This window comes from Henckelia pumila, chromosome 3, assembly GCF_033568475.1.
Source record: "Henckelia pumila isolate YLH828 chromosome 3, ASM3356847v2, whole genome shotgun sequence".
NCBI lineage: Eukaryota > Viridiplantae > Streptophyta > Magnoliopsida > Lamiales > Gesneriaceae > Henckelia > Henckelia pumila.
In genome coordinates this window covers 193,172,405-193,191,331 of record NC_133122.1, presented here as the reverse complement: position 1 = coordinate 193,191,331, position 18,927 = coordinate 193,172,405, and the positions used below count along the sequence as shown (strand labels likewise).

The 18,927-nt window shown below is 34.6% G+C and overlaps 2 protein-coding genes across 2 annotated transcripts; one reads left to right on the top strand and one right to left on the bottom strand.

Annotated features, from left to right (window-relative positions):
- Positions 1-228: 228 nt before the first annotated feature.
- LOC140890928 (cytoplasmic tRNA 2-thiolation protein 2) lies at positions 229-3,699 on the bottom strand. The gene is made up of 7 exons (XM_073299100.1): positions 3,308-3,699; positions 2,415-2,763; positions 2,244-2,330; positions 1,925-2,046; positions 1,733-1,811; positions 669-1,060; positions 229-524 (listed from the first exon to the last, which is right to left on the bottom strand). The coding sequence occupies exons 1-7, from the start codon at positions 3,655-3,657 to the stop codon at positions 476-478; spliced, it is 1,428 nt and encodes a 475-aa protein (XP_073155201.1). The 5' UTR covers positions 3,658-3,699; the 3' UTR covers positions 229-475.
- Positions 3,700-6,838: 3,139 nt separating this feature from the next.
- Positions 6,839-10,758, top strand: LOC140887407 (glucose-6-phosphate/phosphate translocator 1, chloroplastic-like). Its single transcript, XM_073294637.1, has 5 exons — positions 6,839-7,808; positions 7,965-8,190; positions 8,725-8,947; positions 9,570-9,783; positions 10,313-10,758. Exons 1-5 carry the CDS (start codon positions 7,308-7,310, stop codon positions 10,322-10,324), a joined length of 1,176 nt encoding a protein of 391 aa, XP_073150738.1. The 5' UTR covers positions 6,839-7,307; the 3' UTR covers positions 10,325-10,758.
- Positions 10,759-18,927: the final 8,169 nt, after the last annotated feature.

Sequence of the window (18,927 nt, the reverse complement as noted above, 5' to 3'; positions counted from 1 at the left end):
ATTTGTATATATATTATATGATCTTTTGTTTCTTTAAAAAGAATTAGATAGAAGTATTTGACATATGTCAAATTATTTGATTTTCATAGATAATTTTTAAGTTTTGATTCTAAATTATGTCAACTGCAGATGCATTTGAAATTTGAAATCGATCATAATTATAAGTATTTATGCAAAGTCTGAACCTAGAAGTAATAATTTGAAATTAACTAAATCAATGCATTTTTCATTAATGGATTTTAAGATGGTCCAAAATTGCAGTCACAAAAAATCTATAACTAAGGATGGTCCAAAATTTCCAAGCACTGCGGGGCTTTCAACTAACAAAAGGGGAGGAAAAACCCCGATTTCACATAATCGGGAAACTGCCACATCAAATGATACATTTCTAATAAACAACTTGGTCAATCCAGCCACCTATCCAAATGCTTTTGCCGTAGTGAAACCGTCGAATGCTAACGGAAAAATCATAGCTTCAGGCCTCTTCATCACAATCTGACAACAAACAATCTTGAATCTGTTCCCTGGGGAGAAAAAACAGAACACACAAGCCCAATCTTGTGAGCCAAGTTCTCTTTCCTCTGAGTAATTCTAAACTAATTCAAGAGAGAAGTATTGATTTTTTAACAGAATAAATCATGCAACCAAAGCCAGGTACGAAATGTCACCTCAAGCATTTCTGGTTGTTATCGTTATGCTTGACTAGGGAAGTCATTGACTGCGGCAGGAGCGAATGAAAATGCTCCAAAGACAAGGGATCCTTAGGAAGGATCTGATACTGGCAACTTGGGCATGTGCCCAGTAGAATTTCTGTTATTGATCCTGCATCTACGAAGCCGTTCAAAGCTGTAACATCAGATTTCATAAGCGGGCTGCGGCAAATTAAGCAGAAAGACTCTGGTGGAAGGGATTCATTAAGCTTTAGGTTGTATTTTTTATGCCTCCTCTGAGAAGCCAACTGACCCTTACGGTCATCCACTTCTGGAACCGTATTAAAACAGAAAGGTGTAAGCTTCCCTGCCGTCCGTACAATTGTGCTTTCTCGCGAAGGATTTTCCTCCTGATAAATAAATGAGTAAAGTGAAAACATAGGTCTGAAACCAATTACATATTTAAAGCAGACACATTTAACTGAAATGAACCGTGTCACCTCACTAGAACATGAAACTGGATGGCTAAGTATATTCGTACCTCAAAGAACATATATTATTTGGGGAGAAACCAAGAACTTACCATGATCAACTGAAAAAAATCCGATTGTTTGCTTGGTTTTCACAAGATAATCCAAAATGACGTATAAATTATTCTCAAAGTCAACATTTATGGAGCACTACAGGACGATTTGGGCAAATCAGTCTCTTTCAGCAGGTCAAGGGTTGGATCATCAAATTTGCAAGGCTTTATAAGTTTTCATTCATGAAAAGTGCCCATTCATAACTTTGGGGGCTTAGGAGTGCTCAATCTCCACAACTGGTGATCTATTGCTTCTACCATTTGGAATCATTAGAAAACAAAAGGTATTTGTAGGGGCAGTGGATAGTATCAAATCTATCCAAAAATTATTACTATTTAATAACTTCAATATAAACTCAAGTTTTAAGTACTGTTTCTCGAAAAAAAATATACATATATAAACTTAAGTAATGTCATGATTATTACCAGTGAGTCAGTGACTAGTGGGAAAAAGGCTGCTCCTAGATCCTAGCAAAATGAGCATCAACTTGATACCTACCTGTAGTAATTTGACAAATGCAGATATCAATCCATTGATGCCACAACGAGGTTGACTCAATGCTTCCAGAATCTTTAAACTGTCCCAACGAGAAAGAGCAGTACCGTTGTGATCCAGTTATTTCATTATCAATAAGAAGGAAACAAAATGCATTCAGAGGGTGAAGCTCTCCTCGCCATGTATGCAACATACCTGTCCAAGCTGCATAACATATTCATCTCTTCATAAAGGCAGTCGCGTAGGGGAAGCACCACGGGTATTTCCCATCTTGCATCAGCATACTGGATGTCTGCAGCTAAAGAGAAACCCTGACCCTGACAATAAGAAATTTTCGACATCTTTTAAATATTTTCCATTCTAGCAAGCCTCATATGTTCCAAGATTTCCCTTTGCTTACTATACACTGAACATTCAACAAGAGGATACCTATTTCAAATAAATCAATTTATTATAATTTTAAATGTTACTTCATTACAGTTAAGTCTTTTGGTGGGGACAGTTAGGGACATGCCTTGACGGTTGCTTCAAGGACATGACACGCTATCCTTGATGTGCACGTTCCTAGCACAATTTTGGTGTATCCATTCTCCATGGCAATCTGCATAGAGAATACAGCACGCTGAAATCTCAGTATCCATCACATAATCGGATGCTAAATTATGCACTCAATAAAGTACCAAACCTTTTGCAAAGATAGCATGCGCAGATGCTCCAAAAAATCTTCTTTCCCAGTGACATCATCGATGGCAGTAATTAGCTCTGTCAACTTGGCTCTCCCAGCAGCACAATTAGGTGAAAATATCATTTCTGTTGGAACAAAATGGAACTGTTTTGCTGGTGGAGCTAAGCTTGCCACAGTAAGGCTCATCTCATTAATTGCTCTGTCAAAATCATTTGAAGGGAAAGCAAAAGAGGCTCTTTCATCTATAAAAGCGACCCCAACCCCAAAAACCGGTAACGACCTATCTCTACTCGCATCAAAATTCTTCTGCGCTTTTTGTTGCATTTTGTGAACAAATTCAAGAGCCACCCTGAAGATGAATGGACACACTATCATTACAATCAGAACCCTGATCAAAGAGTGGTCTCTTATATCTTTGCAAAACATATAGACAGTTCATCTAAAGCACCTGGAATCAAAGAACTTTTGTGTTTGTAACACATGCATCAACCCATCCGATGAAATACACACACACACACACGACACACTCCAAGATAATCCCCACATTTTGGAGTTGCTCGAAAGACAGTTGAACCAGACAGGTGACAAGTGGGCAGTAAATCAACAAAAAGTTTCACACTTTTAAGTACAAGTTTCCTCACAGGCGCCCTCGTCTAAATTCTCGGTACCATCTACTTACACCTAAAAATAATACACACACACACATACATATGCTTCAAATTCCATGAAACCTACACCATTTTTAAAAAAAATAGAATTAGAGTTATGCGCACCACCACAAATACAAAGTCTTCAATGTGCTCAAACTTGACCTGAACTCTTATTTGGAAAGATGGAAACGGGTCTGACAAACTAGAACATATGTTTAACACACAAATATGCTAAATAAATACCTAGAGGAGGCGCCACCAGAAAATGCGACCAGAATATTATCGGATGGCAAAATCATAGCATTCGATGTGACTGCAAACCGAAACTTCCCGAACAAATTTCCTCGGAAGCAATCGATACAGAATCTTCCAACATCTCCACCACCGGCGATGGATGGGAACGAAGGCGAGATGGTTTCGTTAACCTTGCATTTGATGCAACGGGCGTTGCAGTCGGTGGATGGTTCAGAATCGCCGCAACCTGGCGAGGCGCTATTAGACGTTTCACCGTTTTGTGTCGCCGGCCGCCAGTCTTCGTCTTCGCCGCCGACACCATTACAACCTGATTTGCAGTAGCCTGAATTGCACGCCATTTTTCTTCTTGGTCAGAGGGGGTTGGAGGGTTGCGAGTCAAAGTTAACTCATGTTAGTGAAAGGATAAATAATATTTGAATAAGTAATATATTGTAATATAAAATAAATAAAAAATTATAATTAATATAGTATTTGATTTGATTTATAGATTATAGTTTATTTGATTTGATTGATTGAATTTTATATTAAAAATATAAATTATTATTTTGTTTTTTTTGAGAATAAATAAAATATGAATAATTTTATTTATAAGAGTAATATAGTAATTTAAATTCAATGAATTGATTGATGTAAAATAAATAATTAATAGATGGATAAATAATATGACGAAAAGAACAAATGATATGATATGGTAAGTTGTACAAGTACTAATTGTACTTGTACTAAACGGTACCTTAAAAAGTAAAAAATATTAAATATACGTTATAATTTTTTTTTTATCAAATATACGTTATAATTTTATAACGTTGTTCATGATAAATTTCATAATAATAATAAAAAAACAACCGGTGAGAAGGATTTTCAACCTGATTTTGCTACAAATTATATCACGTTTTGTTGGTTATTTTTTAGATCTTTAATCGATGGAGTAAAATATCTGAGATAAAATGACAAAACAAATAGTTCACAAGAATGTAAATATCAATATTAACACAAGAAGAGCTTATAGTTGGTATCTGGTTCCCTTGCATGCCATAAACATTGATACAATATGAATGCAAAGAGAAGCAATATTATTTAAATGATTATAAATTATAATTGAGCTGAATAAAATTTATGTTTCTGGTATTATTTGCATCATTTTTCGAACGTCAGTTTGAATTGGACGGTATGAGTTAAGACTTGAGAACAATAATCTAATATGTCCGACGTGATGATCAAATCCACGTAAGCGCAAATACACAATGAGTTCCTGTGTTAGCTATTTCATAGTCGTCCTAGTTTTCCAAATTTGGTTAACCAAAATTACGGTAGAAGCTCCATGTATTCCATGTATTGAGTTATCAATAATTATCTTGGTAACAAGGCTAAACAATATCTTAAAAACGCATCTTATGAATTTCTGGCTATTGAAAAATGGGGTTGGCATCGTGCCTAACTCATTATATTCCATTTGGAGCTTCTTCTTTTCTTTTTTTTTTTTTTTAATTTAATCTTCACAATGGTCTCGTAAGATACTTGCATAAATTTCTTGAAGCTCATTGTACAAATATCAATGTTGCGAAAATTTCTTGCTAATATATCCCAATCGCAAATAGCAATTCGATTCGATACAAGGAGAAAAATTCACCAACATGTTATATACAAAAATCCCCTAACAGAAATCGACAAGGACCGCATAGATAAGATTTATGCTTTAAAAAAAATACATTTGTTTTTTCTCTCCAACAATTGTTTTAGAAGGCATATCCAAATATAAGTCAAAGGATATTCCACGTGATATGAGATTACTAAATATTTAGCGGTAAATGATTTGTAATCTATCTGGCATCAAGATCTCAAATTTGAGATGAAAGGTCAAATTCAATATTCAATTATAACAATATTATTTCTCAATAAAAAAATAAAGACGGTTATTTATTTTTTAATTCTTATTTATGTTTAAAAGATGACCATTGTAGTTTTCCACAAAATCAATTTTTTTAACCATATATACTGTTTATTTCAACTCGTCGACTACACAGCTGAATCCACAAACATATTTTTCAGTTTTTGGACAGCAAGATCATGGCAAATTATAAAACAAGAGATATCGCATGTGCAGATATTAAAATATGGAAAATACTGAGGAACACAATTATAGCTTTTTGGGAACTGCTTTTTATTTGTGGATTCAGCTGTGTAGTCGACGAGTTGAAATAAACAGTATATATGGTTAAAAAAATTGATTTTGTGGAAAACTACAATGGTCATCTATATATATATACAATTTTGCTATTTTGCCCATCCACCGTGCCCATCTAATGTGCCCACCATGAGGTGGCACTCAACTATTGGATGTGATGAATTGTGCGTCCAATAGTTGAATGCCACCTCATGGTGGGCACATTAGGTGGGCACAGTGGATGGGCAGGATAGCAAAACTATATATATATATATATTAAAGTAAACTGAAATTTGTTGCCAAGTTTACTTGGATATTTAATTTATTCAAAACTCGTATTTATTTGTCTAGTCTTAATTCAACAAACTTTCTCAAAAAAAAAAAAAGGAATTTGAATATTCAGATCTTAAAAAAAAGTCTATTTTGGCTGGTGTTCGAGAAAATATGTTTTTTCAACGGGTTTTTAACTTTTTTGAGGTATGGAAAGGTAGATTTGAATTTTGAATATATAATTAGAATTCCAAATTCTATCTCTCTTTTTAAAATGTTCAAATTCAGCGAACTAGAACCCCCCCATTTTCACGCAATTTCAATTAGTTCAGCTAAATCAGGCGTCATTTGTCAAATTTATTTATATAATATTTTCCAGAAGGGTAAAATATTTTGCATTAATTTCTCTATGTCAAAATCCCACGGAATCTTTTATATTTAAATGAAAAAAATTACAAGCATTGATTGTATATTAATATATTATATTTAGTGAGATCGCAGGTTCTAGTAGCTTTTAGATTCCAAATATGAAACACCTATTAATAATTTTAATCCCAATAAAATAAAATAAAATAAAATGATAACATTGACATTTTAGCATTAATCGTTCATCAACCAACAACGAAACATTTCACTTTATAATTTAAAAGTGAATCAAATGAACAACCTAAAAATACAAAGTTAAACCAATTTTTTTTAATAGTAATACAACAAATTATATTATAAGATGTAATGAACTTATTATGCGCACAATTTTTGTTCATGTGATAAAAGAAGAGTAGATTCGTGGGAGGAAGGTTGTGGGTGAAACGAGTTGATCCGTTCATGTATATTTTTGATTAAAAAAATAATGTTTTTCAGATGTGAGATCAAAATTTTACAAAAGTTTTTATGCACTAAAAACAACATGTCGAATTTTAGATGAAGTCTCGACTTAGAAATCAATCAATTTTACCTTTTATTAAATCTATCGCAACCTAAAAATAAGAATAAAAACTTAATTACAATTCCTATTATTATGAATAGTAACTCCAATTACTCAAATCTCTCTTGCTTACAAGTTACAACGCCGACTAATAATTATTTATTAACCAAGGCAACGAAAAGGGATCAAAGCACGCGCTGATCTGCTACTCCCCTTTTCTCCAACCAACAAAAAACCCAAAAAGCGATCGATTTCTTCTCGAATCGAAACTCAAATATTTTACACATTCATTCCCCGTGATTTGCTTTCTTTTCTTTTGTGGTTTTTCTTTTTTGGGTTCTTAAGGAATCGGGTATATTTAGTGATTTGTTAACGTTTGCAGACACGTACGAATAGTTTGTTCAGGCTCTTTCTCGCGTAGAAGAGCCGTCAACAACTGTGTCTATTCTGGCTTTTGGCACCATTGAAGCTTCAACAAAGTTTTCAATAAACCCGTGTATACAGACAAGACTTCTTGAAATTGTCGGCTTCGTTCGTGTCAAAGAACATCAAGATTTTCGCCTGAGACTTTTTTTATACTTATAAAATATAATTTTATTTTTTTTTGCTTTTCTGCTAGTGGTACTACTATGATCTCTTCTCTGAAGCAGCCAACTTTGTCAATCCATGGCCAGGATTTTCTTCATCCCAGGAGAAAATTTCTTGCCCAGAACTCGCCGGTGTTGCCTTCTCTTCCGGCGGGTACAACTGGCCGGAGCTCCTTCCTTTCCCTCTCCAAACCGCTTCATGTATCAAAGGTGGAGTCTTTTTCCATTGACAGTAAGAAGGAGCGATCCTTGATCACGGGCAAGGCTTACGAAGCTGACAGATCGGAGCCGATTATCGAGTCGCAGGCGGCGCCGTCTGAGGCTTCTAGGAGATTGAAGATCGGAATTTACTTCGCCACGTGGTGGGGTTTGAATGTGATCTTCAATATATATAACAAAAAAGTGCTCAATGCGTATCCGTTTCCTTGGTTAACTTCGACGCTGTCTTTGGCCGCCGGGTCTCTCATAATGCTGATTTCTTGGGCTTTGAGGATTGCGGAAGCTCCAAAGACTGATCTTGATTTTTGGAAGACCCTTTTTCCGGTAAAAATCTTAGGGTTTTTCTTTCTGTGATCTGGTTACATCTGGTCAAAATTTCCTTTCCGGGTCATCATTTTCTTGTTAATATTTGAATTCTGTGTCTGTTTTGTAAATTTATCTCTTAAAGATCGAAGCTTTAAATGTTCTTGGTGGTATTAGGTAGCTGTTGCACACACAATTGGGCATGTTGCTGCTACTGTGAGCATGTCGAAGGTGGCAGTTTCTTTTACTCACATAATCAAGAGCGGTGAACCTGCTTTTAGTGTTTTGGTTTCAAGATTCATCTTGGGGGAGACATTTCCGCCCTCAGTTTATCTGTCCCTTCTTCCGATCATCGGCGGTTGCGGTCTTGCTGCCCTCACTGAACTGAACTTTAACATGACCGGTAATTATAAGAACCTTAGCTAAACCTGTCTCCGTCGCTTATCTTTCTTCTGTAATGTTGAGTTTCAACTTGGTGGTTTTTTTAGTAGTTTGTGCTGTGTATTTGGATCTCTATCTAATTTTCCACGTAGAAGATTTTCACAAAAGCTGTTTATGAACGTCAAGTTATTGATGAAATTTTTAGGTCATCAGATCTCATTTCACTCACTCATTAGATCATGGATTAGGTTGGAGGATGATGTGTCTGTATCAAATTGTTTCTCAGTTTATTAATGAAGTATTATTACATGTAACATAACTTTTATATGTTCATGAAAAAATTGGATGTCAATTCATAATTGTAACTGTAAGTATGATAGCCACCTTGCTATATCTGTTAAATCAATATCCTCCAGAGGCACATGAACTTGTTCAAGTAATCGAGTATTTGGTAGCTTTTGGTTTTGATGAAAATATGCTAGAATTATGTGGGTGAAAATGGAAGCTTGGTGTTGCTTTCTTACGACTTTAAGTGGTTGTTTTCTGTCGAAATCAGGTTTCATGGGGGCCATGATCTCCAATTTGGCGTTCGTTTTCCGTAATATATTTTCAAAGAAGGGAATGAAGGGAAAGTCTGTTAGCGGAATGAACTATTATGCTTGCTTATCTATGCTCTCTCTCTTAATTCTCACTCCATTTGCTATTGCTGTGGAGGGACCACAGATGTGGGCACTTGGATTTGAAAAGGCTGTGTCTCAAATTGGACCCCAGATCGTTTGGTATGACATTACACCTACATTTTACTTACCTTTATGTTTTCTTGTGCTTGGAATGCATCATTCCATGTGGATAATGTAAGATTACACATTGGATTGGGAAAAAGATTGAAATCTATGTATTATTTTTCATATATGTAAGTTTTGTCCCCTCGAAATATATTTATGTAGTGTTATCTTATAAATTTCTGGGTCCATGTTGGTTTGTTACTCTAGTTTTGGACGTTGAATTCATTTTCATTTTCCCATAAATATGAATCCAATTATATTTTACCTTTCTTAGAGAAGCCAATATGAAATTCATGCTTTGTGCAGTTACTTAATTCAGCGCCGTGGTTTTAATTATCGTAAAACTAAGTGGAAGTGTCAGTTATATCAAATGGTGTTCTATACATGTGGATGTTATATGTAATGAAATTTCGTAGTTGAATTATTGTGAGAATACTTAGTTGAGTGAAATAGAACTTATTGGACTAACAAAGTTTTTGAAATTCCTCAAGGCTTAGTCTCTGTGTTGGGTTTTTGGGAAACAAATTTGGAATTATGTACCTACTTTGTCAAATTGACTTGTTTCATATTTGTTTCTACTTTGTTAATATTTTGTGTGGTTGATATTTGCGCACAGGTGGATGGCGGCTCAGAGTGTATTCTACCACCTCTACAACCAGGTGTCATACATGTCACTGGATGAGATATCTCCTTTGACCTTTAGTATCGGCAACACTATGAAGCGTATTTCGGTGATCGTCGCCTCTATCATTATTTTCCAGACACCAATACAACCAGTCAATGCTCTTGGAGCTGCAATTGCGATTTTTGGGACGTTCTTGTATTCTCAGGTAGTTTGCCAACTCTTCTTGGATAATGAAATTTGTTATCTGGTGATAATTGAATTGCAAAATGACAGTGACATGACCATTGACTAATAAAAACCAAGATCCAGTTAGCTCAGGAGTGATCTTTTCATGTTGCTCCGTCCTCGGTAAAAGCAACATTTTCACGAGTGCGATTTTTTACCATGCCATGTGATCTAGATTCTGCACTGCTGTTGTTCTATCATCTATGCATGAGTTGTGAAAACCATACTAGCCTATCAAATCATAACTCAAAACTATATAACTTCAGTTTGATAATTGATCAGATATAGATCGATGCATTCCCTTGTTTCTCACCTCACTAATCCTCTTGATAGTGGTTGATAATCATTATGATCTTTAACTCTGGAACTTGATAATCACTCTTTTGCGCAAACTGACGAGTTTATATGGCCAACGAAAACCATGAACTAGAAAGTCTATATAACCATGAACTAGAAAGTCTATATAACCTTCACTTTTGCGCAAACTGACGAGTTTATGCATTCTACAGGCAAAGAAGTAAGAATGTGAAAGTAGGAATTCAGTACCACTGAGTGTAGCATAAGTGGATAGGAGCAGTCAAGATCGGAGCTTGAAGGTCGACTTTAAGATGTGTTTGGTCTACTACATATGGCCAACCATATTGAATATAGTTGGGCACCGGCTTTACCTTGTAGATAGTGGTATCGAGTAATGAAAACGTTTTCGTGTAACATGGATGAGTTATTCGGTTTGTTTCGTGCCTCTTAAGGCACAGAATTGTACCAATAAATGATGGGAAAACTCTTGTACGCCCATTAAAGGGACTTCGTTGTCAATGACAAAGATCATCCAAATAATGCTTTCGCATTCGGCACCTGGTATATTCAAGAATCTTTGCTTTCTCTACAGCAGCAGGCAGAGTCTCTCTGTATATACGGTACGAGGGGCTTATTTATCTGTGGTACTGTTACCTTTTCCGTTTGATTCTGTGCTAATCCATTTCATGCTGGTTTGAAACATCTATAAACATCATGTTTTTGGAAACTTGGACCAAACACCCCGAATCCCGATAAAGTCGAAAAACACATAAAAAGGCTTGGAGATATAAGAGTAACCATCAAAATTCAAGTGAATTTCAAATATTCCACACGAAAGAAAGCTGCGAGTTGAAAACGAGGGCGGGCGGCAACCAGATAACAGAACCAAAAAAAATAACTTTCGTGTTTTAGGAAAAAAGAAGTTGAAACAGTTGAGGGATGGTGGAAATATGATTTAAAGAGATGAGTAGACTAAAAATAGAGCAAAGAATAGCATAGCAGAGGGCAAAGAGAACATATGAAGCACCAGAGGGAGAAGAAAGGATAGCGAGGAAAGCTTGGAGATAATAGCTTCATCTTTTGTGGACTTGGTCACCTTGTGGCTAAATGCACTTCTCTATATTCTTAAATATTTGCTTGCCTGTGGTAAAGCTTTTGGTTATTTAGCTGTGATAATATAGACTTGTTCGAACATCTATTTATATTTTTTAAAAAAAAACAAGAAAAAAAATCCCACCATCTTCTTACCTCGAAATAAAAGATGTATTACTAAAGAAATAAAAAATAAAAAAATTATTTACACAAATATAATATTTTCATAAGCAATTTCATTTGGCCTTGGAATAGGTAAAATAGACCTAGTTCAATCTTTCAATCTTTTTTTTTAAATAAAATTTTTTTATCTCGATTCAGTCTCAAATGTTTCGATATTCACAGTTTAATCCCAAACGTTTCAAAAAAATTCTCAAATTGATCATACTGTCGATTTCATGGTTAAAATTAATGGGAGAAAATGCTCGGTTTAGTTTTAAATGTTAACTCAGTCCCTTTCTCGGTTTGATCTTAAATGTTTTTCTGATTTACTTTAAATGTTTACAAATTTTGACAGATTTTAAGGATTGATATATCTCGGTTTGATCTCAAATGTTTTGCCGCTTCTGATTTACTTTAAATGTTTACAAATTTTGACAGATTTTAAGAATTGCTATATCTATCGTACCATTAAATTGACGTACCATTAAATTGACGGAACGATTAATTCGATCAAATATAAACACCTAGGAGTTAGGAATAAACCGAAAACAACTAAATATTTGAAACCAAACCGAGAAAGAAACATACATCTGAAATTGAATCGGGTCTTTCCTATATAATATGCATCACAACATTACAATGTAAATATATCTGAATATAAGACCACTTTTCAAAATTTTCTATTTATTTATTTAATATTATAATAATAATTATAACACTGTCGATAAGATAAGTAGAAATCATTTATAAATTGTTGGATTTCCTTCTCCAACCTAGCGTTATTTTGAGCGCAAGGTTGGTGAATTTTTTTTATTATAATATATATTAAGATTATTTATAATATAATATAATTATATTATTATGTATATTTTTAACTATTTATTTTATAAGTTTTATTTATTTAATAAATAACTAAATTTATGTTTCGACATTTAAATAAATAAAATTAAATATTTTTAATATATTCTGAAAATATATTTAATTAAAAGTTTTAATTAATTAATATTTCTAATGAATATCTATATAAAAATTATTATTTTAGATATTATTGATATTTTAATTATTGTGTTTAAAAATATTCTGTAGAATAAATTAGTTGTCATAAATAAAATAATATAGAATATTTTGAGAATATTTAATTGAGTTGAAGATGAGTTTTATATTTGATGTAAAAATTACACTAGTTTGAAGTTAGTGCTACCAGTATTTTCATAATCGGACCGGTGATTGAACCGGTTTACTTAAAAAAATGGTCCAACCGGTCGGACCGTTTTAACCGGACGGTCGAACCGAAAAATCGTTTATATAATTTAATATAATAAATAATATATTTTGGAATTTTAAAAACTCAAAAATTATATAAATAGATATAAAATATATATTTAACATAGTTTAAAAGCTAAATAAATATGTAAATATATTTAAAATATCAATTATAGTTATAAATTATTTAAATAATAAATTATTTATTTTTTAAAAAACCAATAATTATTTAAAAAAATTTTAAATGAAGTATAAATTTCAAATAATATTGTATTTATATATAAAAATATTAAATCTAAGGTTTAAAAATAAAAAAATTTAAATTTTCAAAATAAAAAAATAAAAAAAATTCGAAAAACCGGTTGAACCGGTTTTCCGGTTCTTGGCCGGTCCAATCGGTTCTTGATCGGTTTTGACCGGTTCTGACCGGTTGGACCGGTTTTCCGATTTTTTGGGTCGGACCGGACCGGTTCCCGGTCGAACCGGCCGGTCCGGTTCCGAAAACACTGAGTGCTACACCAATATAGTGTAATGGATTAGAGACGATCTTAATATGTAATAAATAATTACCCAGTTATTAAAAGATCATGACAATAATATACATGATAATTTCGCTAAAATATATTTCAAATCTGACTACACCGAAATAATAAACTCCTCATTCTATATAAATTATTCAATTCGAACTTGATATTAACATGATGAATAAGAAGTTTGTGCACCGACCCCCATTTTTTTTTCCCCACTGAGATTTGTGCACCGACTTACGAGTTCTTTGTTGTTATTATTTTTTGACGGCTGTTCTTTGTTGTTGTTATTAATTTTTTATATGCGAAGAATATATTATATAGCCATATTTATTTAAGATTATAATAATTAAAGTAAAACTAATAAAATAATAACTTCATGACAAACATAAAATAATCACTCGGAATATTAAAAACTCAACACGAGCTCCACACGTTTGTATTCATATGTTAGATTTACATCTTAAAATTAAAGGACATTGTTAACAAAGATTTCATTCGTGCTTGAAATCATATAATTCAGAGTTTAATTCAAGTCGAATTCGAGCTCATATTATTTTATTCAATGGTTTTCGAGCTTGACTCGAAAGTATGTTCAAATATTTTAAATTGAACTCGAACGCGATCCATTTAAATAAAACTAAAAAATTGTACGTGCGTTGCACGTGACACGTTATAATAATTTTATTAGTTGATTGCTTAGCTTTTTTAATTAAGTGTTATATATTTTACTATCAATTTCAAACTTTGGTTATTGAAAGGGCCCGTGTCCTGATTTAATATTTAATGATCAAACAACCAGGATTAATTAATGTAAACAGCGAAAACGAGTTAAAAATTTGCATTTGGGCCTACAGAAATTTCGGCGTGACCTATTCGTAAATAGGACATCCCAAAAACCTGTACAACACAACCAGCAATATATACTCGAAAATAGAGTCACAACTCCAATTTACAAACCTATAGCCGCACTGGCCAGGACTAAACACATGCAGAGCCGGCAAGGCTCGATCACACAAATAACAATTCAAAACAAGGTCCAAAACTATTTATACAGATACACAGGGCATCACCCCGGCAAATATAAAACTCGCTAAACTGATATATATACATATATCTGGGAACTCGACTCCACGCTCGCCTCACTGGGTACCACTAGATGACGCTCCACCAGATGCGTCAAATCCCCCTGGATAACCTGCTATGGAATCACAAACAACCACAGCATAAAAAGAAAACAGGGGTCGGACCCCAGTACGACGAACAATAAAAATTACGACAAATATAACTGACATGAATAAAATCAAGTACAATGCAATGAAATGCAATGTAATGCGTGACAGGTATCAATGAAATAAGGGATACCAAAAGGAGTCCAAATAATCGTATCACAATAAACTCAGTGGCCACCCGTGCCAGGAACGCAGCAGACCTCGAATCATCACTGCTAATCCATACACGTAGCATCGGAGGGTGACAGGAGCGACCCGTCCAGCCTCATGCTGTCATCAAGAGTGTCGTACGTAGCATCGGAGGGCAACAGGAGCTACCTGTCCATGCCTCATGCTATCTCAGGAGTGCACTAACACAATGTCACTCGCTCCATGATGACTCAATACATCTCAAGAGATCAATATCAATAGCAATCAAAGGAGTCAAGGCTCAACGTGCTATGTAAACTTGTAAATGAGTGAATGAAATCATATAATCCACGTAAGCACATAAAACACATTATCACTCATTACAAAATACTTAATATCATTACATGATATTATAGGCGTCGTAATATAAACAGCTCATACGTACCTCAACCGACACTTAATTACCAAAGAAATATCTCAAGTATTTCTCGGATATTCCAATCCCAAATTTTCAGAATCTGTAATTTCAGAAAAATTGCTCATAAATCCTAAAATTCATATTTAATATTAAAACATCCTATCAATGACCAAATATCAAATATACGACTCTAAAAGTCAAAATACCCCAAGTAGAACAATCTGAATTTTCCGAAAATTCCTACAAATTTTGAAAATTCGCATTTATATTTTCTAGAGCATCTAAACACTCAATTAATGAATAATCAACACTTAAATTCGAAAATCCCCAATATAAAAAATCTGGAAATTCGAAATAAATCCCAAATAAATTCTGAAAAATATCGAATACCTTCAATCGACTTCGATATAATACCTACAAACAATAATAAATCAAATATCAATTATCGGACATCAATTGAATCAAAATTCCCAAAATTCGAAACCCTAAATTCAAAATTATACCTCAAAGCTTGGAATTAAAGGGTTAAACAACTAACACAACCTACCCCTAAACTCCGGCGACGATCGGCGGCGGCGAACGACGGCGGCTGGTGCGACGGGTTTTCGGAAATTTCAATAAAAATATGAAATATGGGTACCGAAAGATAGCTCTCGTCGCGAGGATTCCGGAACTATATTTACTTTCGAAAATCGATAACCGACGGAAAAGTTACGGCGATTTGAAGCGATAGGAAAATTTTGGAAAAAAAAAGAACAAGGAATCGGGAAAGCTGAGAAGATGACGATGATGAATACCGAGGAGAGAAAAATAGAATATATATCCGTATATAGTAATTAGATATGTATTGGTTTAATGTGTGTCTTATTTTATTCATTCGGGGTTAAAACTTGACCCGGTTTGAGTTATTTCAACTCCTGTGTGATTTATAAATCAAATATGCAATTTAATATCGTCTATAAACCGATATTTATAAATACATATTTTTAACACACAAATTAATTAATAGAGTAAAATCGGGTCCTTACATTTCTCCCCCTCTAAAAAGAAGATTTCGTCCTCGAAATTAAACACACATCAAACTTATATACAAAGTGGTTAAACATCTACCACTGATAGTACATAGGAAAATTAGAGTACATAAGTCACCACATTGTCAAACAAATGAGGCCATTATTGACGCATTCGAGACTCCAATTCCCATGTAGCTTCTTCTCTCCCATGTCTACTTCATTCCACCATAACCAAAGGAATCGTCTTGTTCCTCAGTTGCTTTTCTTTACGATCAAGAATCTGCACTGGATATTCAACATAACTAAGGGAACTATCCAACTCCACATCAACAGCCCTCAAGATATGAGAAGGATCTGGTTCATACTTCCGCAGCATAGATACGTGAAATACATCATGTATCGCAGACAAACTCTGCGGCAAGTTCAAACGATACGCTAAAATACCAATCTTCTCAATAATCTCGTATGGACCGATATAACGAGGAGCTAATTTCCCTTTACGCCCAAATCTCATAGTACCACGAAATGGTGATACTTTCAAGAAAACAAAATCGCCAACCTGAAATTCTAAAGGTCTACGTCTGTTATTAGCATAGCTGGCTTGACGATCTTGGGCTGCTTTCATTCTTTTCCTGATCAGTTCAACTTTTTATTTCATCTCTTGAATAAACTCTGGTCCTGACAATTGTCGTTCTCCTACTTCTTCCCAACATATCGGAGATCTACATTTTCTGCCATACAAGGCTTCAAATAGTGCCATCCCGATAGATACTTGGTAACTGTTATTGTAAGAGAATTCCACCAAAGCTAAAGATTCTTGCCAACCACCACTAAAATCCATCACAACAGCTCGTAATAAATCTTCAAGTGTCTGAATAGTCCTTTCAGATTGACCATCTGTCTGTGGATGATAGGCAGTACTCATGGCCAATTTAGAACCCAAAGCTGATTGCAAACTAGACCAAAACTTAGAAGTAAATCTGGGATCACGGTCTGATACTATAGTAACTGGCACACCATGCAATCGCACTATCTGATCAATGTACATTTTCGCCATTTTCGTATATGTCCAAGTACGATCATATGGAATAAAATGGGCAGATTTAGACAATCTATCCACAATAACCCAAATGGCATCACAACCACGATTAGATCGAGGTAGGTGTGTCACGAAATCCATAGTAATGTGTTCCCAATTCCACTGTGGTACTTCAAGACTAAGTAACATACCACCTGGTCTCATTCTTTCAGCCTTAACTTGTTGACACGTCAAACACTTAGTCACAAAATCAGAAATATCATTCTTCATACCTTCCCACCAGTAATGGGCTTTCAAGATATGATACATCTTTCTAATTCCAGGATGTACACTATGTCGACTACAATGAGCTTCTCGTAGTATATCGTCTTTCACATCTATCAAATTCGGAACCACAAGTCTACCATTATAACGCAAACATCCATCAGAAGCAACAAGAAATTTCCCTGACTGACCAGCTGGAGTTAATTCTTTCAAGTGATGAATATATGGATCAGTCTTTTGTGCTGCTTTGATTTTCGAAATTATTCGTGGTTCAACTTGAATAGATGAAACTATGAAATGATTACCTTTAGCTCGATAAGTCCATCCTGAAGTTCTCAAATGCTCATGAACTTTAGAAATAGTTAACGATGCCAACATCTTAGTATGAACTTTTCTGCTCAAAGCATCTGCAACTTGATTCACGTTTCCTGGCTGGTATTGAATATCACAGTCAAAATCCTTAAGCAGTTCCAGCCATCGACGTTGTCTCATATTCAAATCAGACTGTGTGAATAAATATTTCAGACTCTTATGATCGGAATAAATCACAAACTGTTCACCGTACAGATAATGACGCCATATTTTCAATGCATGCACAATGGCAGCCAATTCTAAATCATGAACTGGATAACGAGTCTCATGTGGTTTCAATTGACGAGATGCATACGCAATCACGCGTCCATTTTGCATAAAAACACAACCCAGTCCATTCAAAGAAGCATCTGTACAGACAACAAATCCATCTGAGCCTGAAGGTAATGCTAGTACTGGAGCCGTAGTCAATTTCTCTTTCAAAGTCTGAAAACTAGCTTCACATTCCTCAGTCCACACAAAACGTCGATCTTTTTGCGTTAATATAGTCATAGGCCTAGCTATTTCAGAAAATCCCTTGATGAAACGCCTATAATATCCAGCCAAACCCAAAAAACTACGAATCTCAGAGACATTGGTTGGTCTGGACCAATTAAGAACAACTTCAATTTTACTAGGATCGACAGATACTCCTTGTGCTGATATCACATGTCCTAGAAATAATACTCTGTCCAGCCAAAATTCACACTTCGAAAACTTAGCATATAATTGTGATGTTCTGAGTTTCTGAAGTACTAATGTCATATGTTCTTTATGCTCCTTTCTTGACTTAGAATAAATCAAAATGTCATCAATGAAAACGATAACAAATCGATCTATGAATTCCCGAAACACACGATTCATTAAATCCATAAAAACCGCTGGAGCATTAGTCAACCCGAAAGGCACAACTAAGAATTCATAATGTCCGTAACGCGTTCGAAATGCTGTCTTGGAAACATCTTCCTCTCGAACTCGAAGTTGATGATATCCGGAACGAAGATCAATTTTAGAATATACAGATGTACCCTGCAACTGATCAAACAAGTCATCAATTCGTGGCAAAGGATACTTATTCTTCACAGTAGCCTGATTCAATTGCCGATAATCGATGCACATTCTCATCGTTCCGTCTTTCTTCTTCACAAACAAGACTGGAGCACCCCAAGGTGATACACTTGGTCTAATATAACCTTTTTCCAGCAAATCTTGCAATTGCGTCTTGAGTTCTTTCAATTCTGCTGGAGCTAATCGATATGGGGCTCGAAAAATAGGACTTGTCCCTGGCATTAATTCAATACTAAGATCTATTTCCCTTTGAGGCGGAAAACCCGGAA